The sequence below is a fragment of the Lutjanus erythropterus genome, chromosome 10, assembly GCF_056507025.1.
Source record: "Lutjanus erythropterus isolate fLutEry1 chromosome 10, fLutEry1.hap2, whole genome shotgun sequence".
NCBI classification, from domain to species: Eukaryota; Metazoa; Chordata; class Actinopteri; order Lutjaniformes; family Lutjanidae; genus Lutjanus; species Lutjanus erythropterus.
In genome coordinates this window covers 23,697,731-23,718,288 of record NC_139326.1, presented here as the reverse complement: position 1 = coordinate 23,718,288, position 20,558 = coordinate 23,697,731, and the positions used below count along the sequence as shown (strand labels likewise).

Below are 20,558 nucleotides of genomic sequence, written 5' to 3'. Positions count from 1 at the left end.
AAAAAGAGAGAAAAAATAAAATCTTGGCACAAAATGAAAGATGAAATAAAAAGTTTGGAAATGACACATAATTAAAACAAGCACTCTTAAAAAAGCAGTGTGCAGTATTTCAAGTGTTTTTTTTTTCTTTTTCTTTTTTTTTTTTACATTTGTTGATTTTCTATATTTTATGTACACAGAGAGAAAAAAAAGTATATTTGGGTATTCGTAACTGGCAAGCCTGTACTGTGGTCTATGCTACAGTGAAATATTTACTGTACCACCGTTATATTGCAAAAAAACGACTCAACAAATAGAAAAATATACCGATAATAAATAATAGCATCAGGTGTAAAGTGAAAAGTGGGAACGGGACTCTTGGCCAAGGTGTAAGACAGCACTGTTCAAGCCTAAGTGTTCATGAGTGAGTGTTTTGGCGAGTTTAAACATACTAAAAATATTAAAGTGGTGATATATGAATATATCAGTGCATTAGAGTATCTACCTAGAGGATAGTCTCATCTGATGACTACGCAACTGAGCTGATTGTCTTGTCAAAAACAAAGACAGCAACTGGGTTTATAATGTTGTGCTGGCAGAATTAAAAGAATAGTTTGGAGTTTTTGAAGTGCTATTGTGTTAGGTAGTTAACAATAGTCTGCGTATTATCTACAGTAGATGGCAGTCAACACGTTCTCAGTTTAGGGAAGCAGCAGGAAGCAGTACAGTGGAAAAATAACTGACAGTGGAAATAAGTAGCTGAAAGCCCACCTACATGTGGAAAATCAAAATATTAATTTGTAAATTCATTTTGCAGCCAAAACAAAAGATATCAAACTGAATTCTCGTGCTTTTGTTTCCATCCACAAAGAAAAAAAAGATGTTTTCTCATTTCTGCGACTCTAAATTTCAGTTAAAAATTCTTAAATTCTAAAAAAAAAAACCCTGTCCGTGGTGTGGTTCTCTATGAAAGCCTTTTGTTTTTCCCCCACTCAACCTGTTGGTGTGAGGAGCCGGGCTCTCCAGCTGTAGCAGTACAGAGTCAGAAGCTAAGCAATGGAAGGAGTCAGCAGCAAAACATATTTTAACCACTTAAAAAAAAGGCCCACTTTTCAAGCAGGAAACCACTGTTATATAAGGCAAATATCGCTGTGTCCAAACCAACCAAACTCCTTTGGCAAAATCTGTAATTTTACCTCACAGAGCACAGGAGTTGCTGGTCTATTGCTGTGTTATGGTGTGTTTGTTTGGATTCACCGAAGTTACACAATAAAACAAACAGACTGAGTGATCGAGGCCGCCCTAAACCAGCAACTCCCGTGTTCTGCGAGGTAAAACTAATTATTTCACCTACAGAGTTTGGTTGGTTTGCAGAGAGCAACATTTGTGTTACATAATGGAAAGTAAAGCAGTGAATATATTGTAAATATTGTGTACAGTAACTGATATTGATTCTAAAATACTTTTTGTTACTGACCCTGTCCAAAGCAGTACATCACTAAGCTTCCTACACTGGTACTCCTGCTGCTTCTCCAAACTGGGGGCATGCAACCGCCATCTACTGCAGGTAATACACTATGGATAAGTACCTCAAAACAACCTGCTTGAAATAATCCAGATTATCCTTTTAAATATTACTTTGATGAAAAATAAACTCTTACAGCTTAAGTGAAGATGAAGTGGCAGCTGTTGGTGACGTGCACATCAAATAAAATGGGCAAGAAAAACAAAAGAAAAGGACGATAAAAGCTTTCAGAATATTGGTATAAAATCACCCCAGTAGTTTTTAACACCATTACTATTTCTGTATATTCGGAGCACTAATCAAGCTTCTAAAAAAAGGTGCTTTTTGTATCAACTACAAAGCATTGCATTGTCTCAGGATGTGTTCAAAAGAACTGCAGGCAACGATAATAAAATTTAAAGGCTTCGTCCACATCACACATAACAATTTCAATGAGAGTAAAGCATAAGACTTCCTTCTCAGTGAAAACTCTCATCAAAAAAATAGTCATTATGAATAAATTCCAAACTTCAACTCACAGGACTAACCAAATATGAGTATAGTGGCATGGGAATAGTAGTATAAATGCTATTGGAGCAAGTGCAAACACCTCAGAACACTCCTAATGTAATCCAGCCATCAAAACCCTGTGACACATTTCTCCCCATTGGTTTCCAAAATCTACTTCACTAACAAAACAAAGCCTAGTAGGATTGCAAAAGTAAATTCTAGAAAATATCTGAATCTTACATACAGTACGATACAAAAATTAAAGAGGTCTAGGACAGCATCATGGCTGTTTTAGATTTGAGCTTTGTATCAGTCAGGTTTTCAAGGAAGACTTCCGACATCAGAAATGTGTCTCCAGATGCTCCCCAGTGTGCTGCAGCTTTCATCTCCGTGCCATCCCGTCAGATTTTCAGCAGAACGGCCTCCTAATTCTTCGCAGTGTGGGGAGGAAGTGACCTAACCGAGAGGGAGATTCTCCTTGAACACGCCGATAACCGTCCCTGTAGATTATGGGCACTTGATAAAAACACAGAAACACTGCTAAACTTTCAGGCAAGGCTGAGACAGAAGAAGCGGAGGGAAGGAAAGTGTGATGTGAACAGCAGTGAGCAGGCTGAGCGCTGCTCGTCCACGTCCTAAACTGAATCCTGTAAAGGGGAGGAGGCGTAAGAGTGAAATAAAGACACACCACTTCACGGGAATGGAAAGGAGATTTCCTGAGTGCAAAAAAACTTGAAGAAGTACCGGTGGGCGTGACAGGAGGAGTGGCCAAGGTGGAGAGCAGCGCACGCTTTGGAACCATAACCGTAGATGTATAAAAAACACAGACAGACTCCACAAAACCCAAAAAATATTCTATAAATAATCATCTGTCATTACTAAGAAGAACAGTTCATCATGTGCTGTCCAGAAACTGCTATGTTTGGGGGGTTTTATCCTTCTCCTCTTCCTCCTCCTCCTCCACCTCCTCCTCTTCCTCCTCCTCTGCTGCTACCTCCTCCTCCACCACACATGGTTGCGAGCAGGGCGTCTCCCCCTCTTCTGCCGCCACCACCTCCTCCTCCTCCTCTTCATCCTCCCCCACCTGTTCGTCCAAAGGGATCTCTGTCGATTCAGAGTCCTGTGTGCAGAGTGTTTTAGAGTCAGTACAGCTGTTTTCCTCCTCTTCCTCCTCCTCTTCCTCCTCCTCCTCTTCCTCCTCTGGCTGGCTGCCGCTGTCTTTCTCAGTGTCCGACTCCCCGTCCTCCTCCAGGGTGAGCTCAAACTGGAACTTGTCCCCTCCAGGAGGTCGAGTGCCGTCTTCGGGCTCGTCCAAGGCGGGAGAGGGGCTCTGGGGGATGGTGCTTTGGTACCACTCCCTGTTATCCTCCAACGTGTCCAGGATGTCCTGGGCGTCCGGGTGGACCAGGTCAGCCCATGTCTCCCACAGAGGGTGGACAATATAGTCTATGAAACCAACCTACAGGAAGCAGAGGGGGAAAAAGGTCACTCAGTGTGGGTCTACAATACTTCAAAACTTGTTAATACCACATGTTTAAAACAATGCAATCTCAGTTAATTACAGTATAAAAAGTACTGAAATCTCATTTTGTGTGTCTAGGACAAAATTTTTCTTTTTGGCGTGGTATCAAAAGAGATACTAAGTACTGATTTTTTATACTAGTATGGTACTATGCACACTATGCATGTACAGTACATTTATGTGTGTGTGTGTGTGTGTGTGTATTACCTGGTTCTTTTCTACTGAGGCATTGTGTTTGTCACACATGGGGCTGATTTCCATGCCCCGCTCCCTCTCTCGGTCTCCCTGGCTGAAGAACTCCTCCATGATGCGGTCCGTCCACTGCCGGTACAGCTGCAGAGGCTTAGTGGGGTTGCTCAGGTCTGCACAGTGCACCATGTTCTGGAGAACCTGAATATAACAAGAACAAGGTCTAAAACACAGTGCACCATGTTGAAACATAACATATTGTATTGTCTTCACTTCACCTTCATCGTCTCTGATTTGCAATGTACGTTAAGTCTTATATGTTTTTATCATCAAATAAAATCATTTAGTCAATTATTCATTCATTCAAATAGCTGTGATCAGTGGATTGGCTTACAGAGTTGAAGTAAATTTAGTTTTAGTGTTTGACCTATTGTAAACCTTTGTCCTCAAATTTTCATCTAAGGATGGCTTAGAAAAACATTAGTTGCACAATTTCCTTTGGATGTTGTGAGGGAAAACCATCCAAGTGTTCTCCCTTAAGAAACAGTCTCAATCTATTACTGAGGCTTCTATATAATCTACATAATCCATGAGAACCCTGGCTATTTCAATATAGTTATTCTTAACGCCTGCCACCAGGAAATCGGATGAAACAAGCCTGTGTTTACATTTTAATTGGCAGAGGTAAAGTGAGTAGTACATTAGCAGGAGATTGTTATTCAGGGAACTTTATTTGTGGTTCTGGCAGTGGAAACACTTCTGCGTTTAGCCGGATTTGCCTCCAAAATCAACAGAATATTAAAGTTTATTGTAGTAGCTTTAAGTAAAAACGTTTCCCCAGGTCGAGGGGTTCATTTAGGAGCACTGTATAAAGTTTCTTAGGCTGTCTCCTTGCCTGAGTAGTTACTGTCATAATACAGCACGTGTGCACATTTACCATGGTTATGCTTCACTCACATCATTCTTTAATGTTAGTAGCATTATTGTGAGTGGTTAGCTAGCTTCTGCAGAACTGACAACAAATAGAAAACAAAAAGAAAAACAAAACTCAAACTGGACAGAAGATGAAAATGTTGTTCTCACAGAATATAAAAAGTACAAGCACGTAACCCAGAGTCTTAACTCAGCCATAACAAATACACACAAGCAGAATATGTGGCAAAAAATAACTGACAAATCAAAGAAATCAAATTCTAGATAAAGTAATGAAAAAATATGAGAAATGAGAGGACTGACTATGACTCTTGTAGCAAAGCAACATTCATAGCTGCATCGCATAATCACAACACATTTGATACACAATAATCAGCTAATGACCACATCATGGCACTCTGATACATCAGCCTATGGCCTGCTACAGCAGGGGACAGTATACAACACTATACACAATACTATGTAATCACACAAATTAGACACTGACAGGACAAATAGCAAAACAGCCTTGAATGGTGATGACAAGTAAAGCCTGCATACTATATATGTATCTGTATTAAAGTGAATTAGTGATGATGAATCAGCCTCATACATGAATCATAGTTCAATGAAGCTAAACAGTGACTGCCCACTTCTTCAAAAGCTCCGGTTCTGGAAGTGAATTTCCCATTCATTCAGAAAATCCTTATAAAAAGAGTTTTATGCCTGGAACCCAGCCAACCAACTATGAGATGAATTGTGACTAAAAAACATTTGATTTAGAGCAAAAAAAGATTTGAAAATGGATGGAAAGGACTGTTTCAAGACTTGTTTTATGAGTGAAGGAACTATTCATCCCATAAACCACTGCAAATGACAGCACTACTTATAAAATGTAAGTTTTGTTGTAATTATTATAGTGTTTATATTGTTAACAACAGTGCTATATGTTGCAGTTTGTGTTGTGTGTATATGTAAATTATACTCACAGAGGAATAACAACATTCATGTAAGCTCCCTCAATAGCCAGCCTGTTAGTGGACCCACAAATTTGCAGGCGGGGTAAACATTTCCAACAGTGAGCTTCACCAATCAGAGACATTGCTGTAACATCTTAGGATTGTGGGTAGTGTAGTACTTCTTGATGGAGTTGCAAATAGAATGCATTTTTCTTAAATCAAGGTTGATATCATACAGGCTTGTGGCTTCTACTGGAGCATAAAGCATTGATCCACAGTCTCTGAGCTCGTGGTCAGTCTACCTTGGCAGGCTACAATATTATAGCTAATAATCATTTTCATGTCCAGATCCTCACTGTTAAGCTCTATCAAGTCTAACTTTGACATGTGTCACGGCCTCCATACAAACAAGAAAAAACACGGCTCAATAGGGGTAGGAGGCTGCAACATATAGCAGAGGACGCCACACCAAAATGTAACAGTTTACCCACAAGCTTTATTTACTGAATCCAAAGTACTAAACAAAAGCACAAACAAACTAGAAAGGAAACAAAGGAGGGCTGGAGACCCTGGCCAAAAAGAACAAAAGAGGGAAGACGCTGGGCCAACCACGCAGTGGGCCGTCGCTCCCAGCATCTCCCCCTAAACTACCTAAAATAGAAACTAAACCTAAAATAAACAAAGACGATTAACGTAACCACCGGTAATCTCCAGCCCAAACTAACACAACAAAATAAAACAACAAAACCCCAGCACCTAAACGTGCATGGGGAAAAAACCTGCTTGGGGGAAAGAAAACAAGGAGGAGGGAAAAAACTCCTCACTACCTGCACTGGTGTCTGTGCCATGTGCTGTGCCGTCGTCTCTGCACTCCCTGTCCCTCTTATCCCCTCCTCCTCTCCATACCTGAGTGCCGATTGCACTCAGGTGCGCAGCAGGAGGAGGGAGGAGGGAGACAAGCCGAACAGAGAGAGAGAGAGCAAACAGGCTGCTGCACGTAACAACATGGACATCATCATCATGGACATGGTCCATGATAATGAAAACGCAGAAGAATAGAAATGCATGGCAACATCAGCAAATTGCCAATATTTAGAGACCCTGTTTTTAGCGGAGCTCATGTCTCATTAAGAGGAGCCAAGCTTCTCCTCGCCCTCCTGTATTTCACCCCCTCAACAGCACTAATGTAAATATATGAGACAGAACTAAACTTATGCTTGGCTGGCTAGTAGCAAAGTGTGCAAATGTGTAAATATTAATGTTACAATGTTGACAATAACCAGCTGTTAATTCTGGAGTTGAAGGAGTAGGACCACCACTGAAAGACAAAACATTTTGATAGACCTTTATCTATTATACCACTTTTAAGAGACTGGTGTGGGTTTCTTAAATATTTCTGAGGAAAATCGTTACTAAGGACTGGCAACGCATAAGAGAAAACTTAAGTCGCTAAAGGTAAACACTTTTCCCTTGCAAGGAGATCCCTGGATGAAAATTTAAGGGCAACCATAGCGCAAATGGTTTTATGCAACCAGGCTCTGACCATTAAACAGTTAACACTAATGCTGTATCTTTCTAAAGAGGCCAAAGTGTTGCAGAATCTTGAAGAGGACTAACGTATTCTTTGAATATACGTGGAAATGACTAAAACCCAGTGATATAGATCTTGTTGTTACTGGTCAGCAGCTTTATTCTCACCTGTATCCTGTCAGAGTAGTTGTCCAGCAGCAGGACACCAGAGCTGGTCACCTTCTTGGTTTCCACCATAGTTTTCAGATCAGCCAGTAGATTCATGTGCTTGGACATGTCTGTTGCTAGTACCTGAGAATAACCAGAACAAACGGATTCAATACAGAAGACACACATAATGCATAATGCAAAGATGTAAATCTTTTCACTTACGATGTCAATGACCATCTTTCGCAGTGATTGTCTTTGTTTTTTGGTCAAGTTTTGGAAGATGTCACAGTTCTCCTCTTGTAGAAGCTTGAAACCAACTGCTAGATGGTGGTTCTCCAACACTGACGAGTCATTGTACATCAGCGCCAACTCTGAATCTGCACGGAGGACACAATTGATGATATAATATTAGATTGCAGACTTGTGGTTTTTCAGATTCATGACAAATATTAAGAACCCAAAACTTGGAAATAATGGTAATAATTGGTAATAATATGCATCAAGAAGTTTGGAATTACTGGTTGTTTTATAATAAACATGCAACACATTGTTTCATCAGAATGAGCTGGTAATTTGACCCACAAATGTCACCGTTAATAAGACTGTCCATATTTTATATGTGCTGCAGTTCCACATGTGTCATCCATGTTTTTGCTCTACAAGCAGGAGAAGAAAGCATCAGCGTGCTTTCCTCTGAGAGGTTTCCCCGCTCTGGGTCATTTGAAGGTCCTCTATCTGTATTTAGATTTTCCATTAAGATGCATTAGTCTTGGCCCCAGTGGAGCAGAGCAGTAGAAGGGAGAAAGGGGATCCTGCTCTGTTGCTCTGTGGCTGACAGAAGATCATTCTGGTGGCTCCTAACTAGGATGACTCACACTGCAGGGATTCCCCATTTGGGCTTATGGGAAGCACAACACATTTTGTGTGTTAAGTGTGTGCCACTACACAGTGTCTTTTCTGTTAGATAATAAAGTATTACTAATGCTCTTACGCAACGCTCACATTTGTAATGGCTGTTTAAAGTGATTCCCAGTGGAGATAAACTTTATTTGTTTGTGTTTTTCTCTAAATTGCCAAATCAAGGTGATATCTGTGGCACCTCCAGCCACCAGTGAGTCAGTTAAAGCAGACAGAGAGAGCAGGAGTTCAGTCTCTTGCTTGAGGACAGTTAGCAACACCATGAATCTGCTACCCTCTGTAGTAACTAGTCATGCATACTTAAGCTTCTTTTTTTTCCAGATAGTGTCACGATTGACTTGAATGGAAATTTGTTTGTGGTGCTCACATCAATAAAAAGAAATAACATATTTTTATTTTTTAATTGTTGATTCATAGTCAGGTCTGTGGTTTATCCTTAACCAAAACTAATTGGGACTCTTACAATCTGCAGCTGTCTTTATGGTCAGATATTACTAAAGATAAATGAGAAAATATTATTCACTCATTCATTTACTTGTAACTTTTGTAATTTGGACTGCCCAATAACCATCCTACCCTGTCACCCTAACACCAGCATTTATATCACATTAGATGTTCTCAATGCACTGTGGTTGACTACATAGATGTCTTTGGGAGGATGTTTTCTTTCTTCTCGTTGAGAACATGAATGATGACGTGTTACCAGGTACTTCTAAGGACATTATTGATCTCCTCTCTGAAGTCCTCTACCTTGGAATCACATGTCAAAGCCTTCACATCTGACTGAAGAAACACGTGCTGGTGAAGACATGCACATGTGTTTGCACATAATGTCTATATGTGTGTGCTTGTGCTCTGTTTCTTTACATTTTTACCATCCATGTACTGTAAATATGTACCATATTCATATTGTATATTCATACTGTTTATTCTGTTCATTTCATAATATTTATTCTTTAAGTCTGTTTATTGTTATTTTTCTCGCTTGTTTAAGTTTTATTATTTTATCTACCTATCTTTAATTGTTGCCTTATTCAAGTAACTTTTTGGCGGGTATGGTTGGGTGTTTTGGTGTGCATTAGTCCCTAAATCCCTGTTAAACATCCTACATTTTGTCAAATACTTATAAAACACTCTGAATTGCATTTGGTACGATTGAAAGATGCTAATATTAGGGGTGTCACATTTCTCTACATCCATTATGGATTTCACTTTTGATTCTAATGTTTTTTTAAGGTCAATTTGATAGGTTCACTGTCTGCAGTATGCTAGAGTGTGTGTGTGTGTGTGTGTTTGTGCTCATGAGACAGATATGACACTGCTGAGCCAGTGACGTAGCTGCAAAGACAGCGCCATATTTAGACTCACTGGTGTTAATGAGGAACTGGTTGGAGACTCCAGGATGGTCCACGTCGTGAATCGCACTGGCAAAGATGGCAGCTAGGATCTCAAGGTCTGTGAACACAGCCTGAAAAGAAGAAAAGAAGGAGCAGAGAGAGGAGGAGGAGGAAGAGGAGGAGGAGGAGAAGGGAGGGCAATGAGGAGAGAGAATCAGAGGATTAGGACAAAAATATCCTCACAAGTAAGAGCCATTGATTGGACTTTGAGCAAGGGTTTGATTGAAGCTGATTGTGGAAGCGTGGGCTGCATGTTTGTGCAGATGTGTCTGTGTGTAAGTGTGCTCGTTTGCTTTATGCAAGTGTGTGCACACACCTCGAGGGCGGGAGTGGATAGCAGCACGTGAGTTGACTGGGTGACGTCAGCAGCATGGATGTTGTTATGATAGGCCACATCGCCATGATAATGGTCTTCTAAGGTCATCAGGTATGTTATAAAGGTGTCAAGTGGAATTTTAAAAGTTTTTAACAAGTCTCGCTCCTGCGAACAAGAAAAGAAAAACACACAAGGAAGCTTATGGTTTTTGGTCACAACAGGATTCAGCAGGTGTTTATTTTGTAGAGAAAGATGAGAACACAAAGAAGACAAGACGATTGTTACCTGAAATATCGTGTACATCATGACTGTCAGTGGCCGATTCCCAGAGAACTCTGAGATTTTAAAAACGTTAAGGCCCCATTTATTCACATGCTCCAGCTCCTGAAGAAGGAATGAGAATAACACAATAAACAAATTGTCATCTTTTTATCTTTTCCTTCATTATTACCTGAGCCCCTACCACAAACTACATTTCAGATAGTATTCAGACTGTGTTTAAATTAATGTTTAATTCTTTTGGTCACCCTTTACATTCCAGCTCGGTAATAACATGGTAATAGTGGGGCAAGTGGTTGATAATAAACATGAAAAAATTAAGCACTACCTTGTAACTACCAAAGTAATAACCAGGTATTGGCTTTAAACAATGGGTATATCTTGGTAATGTTCGGCTGAAAGTTAAAGAAAAACAAAGGTAATGTGGAAATACATTTTAAGATAGCAACAATGTAAAACTATTTAGTTTTGTAATATTTTGGTGATAATATGGAACATACATACTCCATTATGGTCCAAACATTCCCTTTTGTTTCAAGGTAACACTGCACTCAATCAGGGCTACAAAATGCTAAACTACCTGTTTTTGGTTTCATGGCAATATTAGATTAAACCATTATTATCAAACTATTACCATGTTATTACTGAGCTGTAATCTTAAGTGCTTCCATTTTATTTTTAGCTGCTGCGCACACAGCGCTTGTCAGGACACACAAACACACCTTAGCAAGTTCATCCTCAGTTTCAGTCTTGACGCCGAAGCGAGGGATGTTAGAATTTGTGAGGCTGGAGGAGTGTTGCAGCTTTTTCACCCCACTGATCTGAGACATGGGCTTGTTCTTCTTCTCCTTCTCCTTCTGTGTCTGAGGGGACGGCATCTCCACTTCATGTTGCTTGTCTGCAAAGACACCATGAAACACAAAAAGAAGGTGAATATGAGGATGCTGAAGTCTTATTACACACTGTTGTAGTGATTTAGCCAGAAAAAAAGTCTAGTTCTATTCTATATGAGGTACTTATTGATGGTCAGTGTATTAGCTACAGTAGCTGATCAGCACAGCCCCAATTTAGACCAGCAGTGACGACGCATGGAAGCTAAGCAATGAACTGCTGTGGACAGCGTGAGCAACAAAATGTTTTACTTAAAATACACAGAATATTTTCACCACTGTACTTTGCTTTCAGACAGTCTTTTCTGACAGGAAACAGCCATTATAGGCCAAATATTGCTATCTGCAAACCAACCAAACTCCATATTGCTTCAGTAAAATCTGTAATTTTACCTCGCAGAACATAGTTGTGGTTTATCTTCAGCTGCCTCAGTCTGTTAGTTTGTTTGTGCTGTTGTGTGACTTTGAATTTTGAAAGGACAGGTCAGATTCACCAAAGTCACACAATAACAGATCAAGGCAGCAGTAGACCAGCAACTCTCCTATTCTTCAAGACAAAATCTACTGATTTAGCCTATGAGGTTTGGTTGGTTTGAAGAGAGAAATATTTTGCTTGTATATCAGTCTTTTCCTATCGGAAGGAAAAGTAAAGTGGTGAAAATATTCTCAATAAAGTAATAAGAGTACACTTGTGCTGATATAGAAGTTTTTTAGGTGGACCATTCTTAAATGACTACAATACCTTTGTTGCTGACCCTGTCCACAACACTTGAAATTATCTGAACTATCCCTTTAAGTACAACACTTTTATCTCGTTGGGGGATTAACGGTGTTTTGTGTTTGGTCAGAAAACTACTGACTCACTCTTGGCACCATATTATTTTTTTTACTTTTCAGGCAAGATGAAGATTTTTTTTTCTTCCAGACCAGTGAGTCTATCTTCCTGTGTCATCACTCACCCAGGAAGGTGCTGGAGATGAACTCAGACACCTGATTCCCAGAGCGGCTCATCTCTGATAGGTGAGTCAGTTCCCTGTTCAACATCCTCTTGAACTGAAATAGGGACACACACACACACACACACACACACACACACACAGATGAGAGGTTTCACAGTGTGAAATACAGAGAAGAAAAATCACAATTTGCTGGTATGTAGAGGCACTAGTGGTGTCACAATGTCAATATTTAATTGAAATTCAATTGAAATGAGGTTTAAATTTCAACAATCAAAATTAGAAGCAGAATTGGTAATTAGTATATTTTGTCTCCAACCCAGCTTACTCGCAGCATCCAGGACGTGTCCAAATTAAAAAATCACAGAAATAAAACACTTCAAAGACAACACACTGTCGCTCACCAGCTGTTATATCACACTTGATAACATGTAGACTCTTTTTAAAGAAGAATTTGGCATCGGGGCAAACAACCAGTCATTACAAATCAAGACATGATAGTCCAACAACAGCGTAGTCAGTACAAAGAAAAAAGGTTAAATCAAAAAATAGAATTGAATCGTTAAAGGGACAATTCCACCTTCCTCTTCCCTGTAGTGCTGTTAATCCATCTAAGAGTTTTGGTCTGAAGTGCAGAGTTTTGGAGATATCTGCTGTAGAGATGTCTGCCTTCTCTTGAATTTAACTGAACTACATGGCACTCGTGGTGCTCAACGCACCAAAAAAAACACATCAGAAAAATTCAACACCAGCATCTCTTTCCAGAAACCATGAGCTGGTAACTTTGTTGTCAGACGCCTCATAAAGAAGCTATTTTATTTCTGGGGAGAAATAAAGTAATGCCAGGAGATTCCTACATGAATCTGCTCACAACTGTCTGTGCATTATCTCGAGTAACCGGGTGATGAGTTTTGGAAAGACACACTGCTGTTGAGATTTTCAAATGTATTTTTTGGCACTTTGAGCACCACAAGCAGAATGCCATCTAGTTTCATTATACTAGAGAGAAGGAAGGCATCTCTACAGCTGATATCTCCAAAACTCTGCAACTTGTCAAAACTATCTAGATGGATAAATAGTGTGACAGGCCAGAGGAAACATATATTTTTTATATTAGGGCAAACTGGTCCCTTAAAAATTTAAAGTCAAATCGAATCATGGATTTGGAGAATTGTGACACTCTTAAGAGGTACCATACACATATTTAAAAAAAAAAAAACTAGAGAAAGAAAATAAAAACTGCAAATACAATTCAAGAGCATACACTTGTTTGACTTTAAATGTTCTCTAAATATGTTTGAGGTAAAAAAAAATGTGAAGCACCTTCAGTATGATGCCTTGTATCATACTGATATACCTTGTATTTTATTAAAAACACATTTTTATGATTTCAGTGAAGAAATCAAATAATTTTATTGACACAGACCCTCCTGCTGGCTGAGGCCACTAGCAGACTTTCACTAACAGATTCTTTTCAGTCACATCACAGAAGCTGTACCGACAAATGTCACCATTCGTGTTGTAAGACCTACACACACACACACACACACACACACGCACATACAAACACACACATACACAGTGGGTCAGAGGGCTACTGCCAGGGATGTATGTAACCAGTGACACATTTTCCCACTTTCTTTCTTTCAATTTCAGTTTTACTTTTCTTCTCCTCGCAGCCTCTCCCTCACCCCATTCTCTCTTTTTCTTCTTCTCTTCTTCTGCTCCTAATTGGAGTGGCAGACCTAAATTTAGCTGCTGCTTTTGATTTAAAGACCAGACTGATTGATGTGAGGGAGAATGCTTGAAATCAGGTATTTTCCAAAGTGGTTTCAAAACAAGTGACTTACAAAACAAGATTGCAAAACAAAAAAAAAAACCCTCTGGAACAAAAACCGCTGCATTGTCTGAATCATTCTGGCTCTAGTCCAGATGCATAATGTATGCATATTGATCAATTATATAAATCAATATTTATCACTTAAAATAGACCATTACAGTACTGCAGAGCGCTTACTATGCAATTGTGTATTGACATCCTATTGAATAACACCCACAGGCTTTTTAAAATGGAGACACAAGAGGCAGAGAGCCATCTGTAGTGTGCTTTTGTCAGGTTATAAGAGCTCATAGAGTAGGAAAGTGACAAATACACGTCCAGTAGAGCCTTATTTACATCACACATAATTATCAACACAAATAATGAATGACTGGTCACTGCAAAAGCAGATTTGCTTTTTTAATATAGATTTTTAGCCAGTGAAGTAGAGAAGTGTCCAGTAGAGTTCTATTTACATGAGACATAATTATAAAAATAAATAAATAAAATCACAGTGAGATAAGGTTACTGCAAAAAATAAAGGAGAAATGAAATAAATTTGCTTTTTTACTTCAGATTTGTGGCCAACCTAAAAAAAAAAAAAGTATCCCTTATTACATCATAAAATATGGAGCATCCAACTACCAAGAGGACTGCCAAATCCAACTACCCAGAAGAACCATCTGTAGTGTGCTTTTTTTCTGCTTAAAACAGCCAATAAAGTAGAAAAGCGACAAAACATGTCTGATAGAGCTGTATTTGTATGACACATAATTATTAAAACAAAAAATTGAAATGACATTGAGATAAGATCACTGGAAAAAGGAGAATTGAAATGCATTTGCTTTTTTACTTCAGATTTGAGGTTAACCTAAAAAAAAACATCCCTAATTACACCAGAAAATATGGAGCAACCCAACTGCCCTGAGAATTATCCAATCCAACTACCCAGAAGAACCATCTGTATGAAGTAGAAAAACGCCAAATACATGTCTGGTAGAGCTCTGTTTGTAAGACGCATAATTATTAAACCAAATAATTAAAATGTCAGTGAGATAAGGCTGCTGAAAAATTGAAGAATCTAAAGATATATATACACATATTTTCTTTTTTCTTTCTTTCTGTTCTTTTTACTTCAGATTTATGGCTAACCTAAAAAAAATACATCCCTCATTACATCAGAAAATATGGAGCAACCCAACTACCCAGAGGACTGCTGACCTAAAAAAAACTCTTCACAGAGCTTTAAGAGCTACTGTTTAATTTAAAGATGAAACAATTTATCGATTAATAATCGATTACTAATTTAATCACCAATAATCTTGACAATTGAATAACAAGTTTGAATGATAAGCTTAATAAATGTGATTTTTTTTTCTCATTTCTTTAGTCCTCTATGACAGTAAATTTAATATTTTTGGGTTGTGGTCCAGAAAAAAAATACATTTGAGGACGTCATCTTTGTCTTTGGGAAACAATGATCAACATTTTCACTATTTTCTGACATTTTATAGACCAGACAACTATGTGATTCATCAACAAAATTAACAATTACACTAACCATGAATTGCAGCCTTAGTTTTATTCTATCTTGGAAATAACAGATCATGTAATTGTAATGTCTGCACTTCTAAATCCAAACTTTAAAAAATGCAACTACATATGTTTTTCTACGCTGTCCATTCAGCCATGTCTACACAGGACAGTGCGAGTACCATCAGCTCACTCCATCACAGATAAATCAAAATGGATGATAGATCCACAAATGACACACCTATGAAGCATTGTTGTATGGGTGACAACATGTTAGTGAGGATCTATATGCAGCATGTGCAGTCACATAACCCTGCAGCCAAATCTGTGTCAAGGATAAACCTCAATCGCAAAAAGAACTTCTGCTCTCAAACTGGAAATAAGCACCAGAATAATCAATGAATCAATACCACATCTCACCTTTATATATCCCCAGGACACAGAGAGCAGATAATTTGCTTCAGGCATTTTGACAAATCAACAGAAGAGATCCAGAAGCAGAAAGGTACAGGTTTACAGTCCAGGTTCAAGTCCAGTTAAACCCACAGTTCAGGTGATGAAAGCACTAGGCGGCTAGTGAAACAAAAACAGTCCTCAACCTGAAGAGGTTCAGTGTGAATCTGCTGTGTAAAGTCCATAAATGAAGCATCGTGTTCCTGTCCTGAGAATATCCACAGAAACGAGCCCATGTTCCGGGAAGCAGAGAGGAAAAGCAGACTCTGAGAGGGGAGTGGTGGGAAAGAGGCTCCCCTAAGATCCGATGAGAGCATATCGTGACCACACACACTGTCATACACACTGGCGTGCACGCACACTTACACACACATACTCTCAGATGCAGGGACACACTGCTGAGATTGTGAATAATTGATGATGGTGCGGATGCTTGGTAGATGCCAAAGCACCAGGACAGCAGAAATGTTTCCCAAACAGGGCTGGCTGCCTGCTTCTCTGTGTGTGACTGAGTGGCTGTGTGCATGTGTGTGCGCGCGCGACACAAGCTCCCATGTGAAGAGCACAGGCTGCTTCTCTTGCCGTGTCACACAACAGCAGCAAATCAGGGCCCGGCTCTGGAAGAAGTGTGAGCTCATCATCACCTCTGATTGGCTTGGATTGGAGCAGAGTTGAGGTCACCTGCTGTGTGATTGGCTGCGACCGAAGTCAGTGGAAAATCTACCCCTTCCTTTTCCTTCCATTCCTGCAGTGCAGCCCGATGTGATTGTGTGTGTGTGTGCATGTTCGTTTGTGTGTATGCAAGATATATTTACATTACGTGCAACAGTATGTGTGCAAATGTGTGTGTGTGTACGCTGACTGATCTGACCTTCTGTACAGTGTTTTGTTCTTCAGCGCAGGTTACTTCATCCAACATGATACAGTAGTGAAACACTGAGGTCAGCTTCATGCCAGTATTCATGCAATGTGAGTCACAGTAACATCACTGATGATGAGATGATGTAAATACATGAAAAGCAATTCATTTCTCAAAAAAGCAGCATGAGCGTCATCTGGAGTGGGCTCAGTGGGACACAAACTGAAAGCAGCGTGTCCACACAGGCTGCGTTTTGTGTCACTAAGCTCAAGAGGTTTCAAACAAGGATCAAACCTTATTGTATGAGGAGTTTTAATGGAATTTTCCCATAATTAACAATATGAATGGTCCCCTTATAAAATAAACAATCGAAATGTGTGTGTGTCATTTGGGAATAAGAGGTCGTGGACACAGTTCATGTCTCGAGCAGCAATTTCTATTTCCACTAATTCAATAGTACTTCTGTTTTAATGCTGCTTTTTAATGTTACATCGGAAAGAGAAAGTAATTTCCTCTCAATAAAAGACGCAGTTTCTTCAAAGTTTACTGTTTTCCTTTTGCTGCTGTTCATTTCATTATATTTCATCATATCGTTATCAGATTTTGTTAATGTTTTTAATTATTGATATTAGCCATTGTTGTCTCCATTAATGCTTAGTGGTTGTTTTCAGTCATCGTTGTCTCAAATAGTGTTTAAATAATGTTTGTAATGTCTACATCTATTTTATTGTTAGTTTCTATGTTTGTATTACTGTTGTGTCTTGTGTTTTATTCTTTAAAGGCCTTAATCAGTGACAAGGCCTGCAAATTAGTTATGGCAAGACGTCTTGAGTACATTGCATCAGTTGTTTTTTCTACTTCAATGTAACAATGTTTATATGTCAATCCTGTCAAATTAATAAAAAAAAAAAACGAGAGAATTCGAAGCAGCTGAACTGTATTTTGAAGTCAAAAAAAAAAAAAAAAAAGTCAATAAAATAAAGTAAATTACAAAGTTATTGCTTTATATTAATGTTAAATATACCAACGTCTATTAGATGGTAACCTGTATTATTTCTTAGTATTATAAGAATGATCCATTCATAGTGATCACTCTGACACTGTAATAGGTTTCCTCTGCAGCTCTTCACACTGTTTTATTGAGGTTTAAATGCTCTTTAATTATGTAGGATCCCTAATTATTCATTATTTTAAAAAGAAATCTGAAATTGTTTATAATTAAGTTATAAATAAGGTTGTAAATGCTTAATAAATCAATAATAAACATTATAAACAAGCTAGAATGCAGTTCTCATACATCGATTCTGGCTCATTATTTGGCATGACCCAGTCACAGCTTACTGCTAATTAATCTTATTGACGAGTTACAGAAATTTCATATCAGTATTCATGCAAGGTGAGCAATGAGAGCTGAGGCTTATCTAATGTGTTATAATAGCTTAGTAATCATTATTATTAATGATTCATAAAGTGTTTAAAACTAATTAATAACCCAATTATAAACCATTTATAAAGGGTAGTCTTATTGTGAAGTGCTACTACTTTTTTTTAAAAAACTTTTTGAAAACTGTTGAGTACTAACAGCTGGCCTGATGTGAGGCAATTCTAATTCTATATCTATTCTTGGTCTTTGGTGCCACATCTCCAGTATCATATCAGCACTAGTGCAGAAAATAGATTTGACATGTGAAGTAATTTGCTTTGACAGTGCAGCTTCACTGAATATCGTGCACTGATTATTCTTCATTGTCAATAATGAAGTCTAATTAACTTTGAAATAAAGAGAGCAAAGATAGAGTATGGAGTTTTTGGTGATTAAGCGATAACTGACTTCTTGTCCAGCTGTGAGCCAGACAACAACCTGAAACTCACTATAAAGCTCCAGGAAGCTGCAGATTCACATTATAATTCTCTGTAGGTTCATCTTTACTACTGTAAAAAAAAATGTGGATTACAGCTGCTTACTGATGATGAGAGCAGTATGACAGTGTATTTATAATTATAAAAGTTAAATGAAAGATACATTTATGATTTAGAAAAGACAGCTTTTGATTCTGTACGGAAATAATAGTTTAATCATGAATCATGAATGATCTACTGTCTCTATGAATTTAGGATTTTAAGACAAAGACATCTTTTTCTTTCTCTTGGCAGGTGTGTGAGTGTGATGTGTGCACATGCATGTGTCTTGTGTGTTTGATGGTCCAGTGGCTACAGGGATCGAAAAGGGACCAAACTGTCTCTGCTTACTTTACACCCCACCTGTACAGCCAGCCTGGCACTGAGAGTAATTTACAGCTACGCTGGAGCAGATGAGACAACTGGCTAACTGAGACCCAGCAGCTCTGACTGACTCTGAGCCAAGCAGGCCAGCACAGGCCCACCACACACTAACTAACTAACACACACACACACACACACACACACACACACACACACACACACACACACACACACACACACACACAGAGTTTACTCCCTACAGAAGCATATACACAAATGTAACGCCCACAGATACCCCTCCTGTCCACACACACTCCCTCTCTGACAGACAAATATAGAAAACACACATATTGATAGCTTAGCCAAGAGGTGTGAACACAAACTATTGGGTAAAAATTGGAAAGTGTCACACCAAGCTCAGCTGTGACTTGCGTGTAATTTGTTCTTTGACAGAGTGACCAAAAATATCCAGTCCCTGCTGTATATAGCCCGCGACACCTCCAGATCTCTGTTGCATTTGTTTTCTCACATCACACACATTTATTCTGGAGACCGACGCCCCCTCGCCAAAGAACACAGACAGGAACACAATAATTGCTGCTGCTGTTTTTTTTCAATGAATGTACCACTGACTGTGTGAAGTCAGTCTGCTGTCCGTTCATGACCTAAACAACATGCAGGAAATCTACACATTATGTTGGAGAGTACCATTACAAACAGACAGGGATATAACTTTCTCTATAAAGCTATAAAGACACACCAGAGTGATACACAATAATATTGGCACTTTTTCTCCTCTTATTTTCTGCTGTTTGTGTGGAGTATGATCATAAATGTATTCATACATTATCTCTGATGGGTGACCAGTCTATGGGAGTTGTTGTTTTTTGTTTTTGTCTACAGTACTGTGCAGTATTGTAATTTTTTCTTCATTTCTTTGTTGATATTTATTTGTTCTCTTTACTGTCAACCGTATTTTTTATTTAATTTTACTTTTATTTTATTATTATCATTATCATCAATGCTTTTAGTTAATTATTTAATCTTTTTTTTAATTTACTATCATTATTACATCTATTACATTATTTCACTTATATCTTTATCTTTTATAAAATATTTATTTTATTACTAGTAGTAGTAGTATTACTATATTATTATGATTATATCTTGTTCCATGTATGACTTGAAACTGTCAATAAACAAAACTGACGTGACAGGCCAAAAAGATGATGCTTTAACAGCAAAGTTGCTATTTAGAGTGATTGTTTGGCATTGGCCATGTGAGGAAAAGCCAAACCACATTCCTTCAATTAATTACTCATCTGAAGACCTGCCATCCTGATAATTAAAACAAATTTGTGAAGAACAAGACAATCAGGCAGTAATGAAAAAAAACCTGTCAGCAGTATTTTATTTTATTTTATTATTTTGGCCTGTGAATGTGCACATTTTGAAAGGCACTGTATTTTATGTCTACATCTGCCAGTGGGCCATCTCAATAAGAGTAGTTATAACAGTGATTTAATTCCACTACAAGAGAGATTTGATGTGTGGTGAGCAGGAAATACCAGCAAATATTCAACATTATGCATTCTTAAAAAAGTAAATCCAAATGACAATGCATATGGGTAAAGATCCATTTGAATCAACCCAACCTTCT

General features: G+C 38.5%; 1 protein-coding gene across 4 annotated transcripts in view; it reads right to left on the bottom strand.

The window, feature by feature from the left end:
* Positions 1–2,043: 2,043 nt before the first annotated feature.
* pde4d (phosphodiesterase 4D, cAMP-specific) overlaps positions 2,044–20,558 on the bottom strand; it is a 249,146-nt gene continuing 230,631 nt past the window's right edge. For all 4 annotated transcript variants that reach the window (XM_084728718.1, XM_084728719.1, XM_084728720.1 and 1 more), the window contains 9 exons: positions 12,015–12,108; positions 10,888–11,063; positions 10,172–10,270; positions 9,887–10,051; positions 9,542–9,641; positions 7,478–7,632; positions 7,274–7,396; positions 3,723–3,905; positions 2,044–3,452 (listed from right to left, as the gene is read on the bottom strand). In XM_084728718.1, the coding sequence (XP_084584844.1) occupies positions 2,910–3,452; positions 3,723–3,905; positions 7,274–7,396; positions 7,478–7,632; positions 9,542–9,641; positions 9,887–10,051; positions 10,172–10,270; positions 10,888–11,063; positions 12,015–12,108 (1,638 nt within the window). In that variant the 3' untranslated portion in view covers positions 2,044–2,909. The remainder of the gene's footprint in view (positions 3,453–3,722; positions 3,906–7,273; positions 7,397–7,477; positions 7,633–9,541; positions 9,642–9,886; positions 10,052–10,171; positions 10,271–10,887; positions 11,064–12,014; positions 12,109–20,558) is intronic.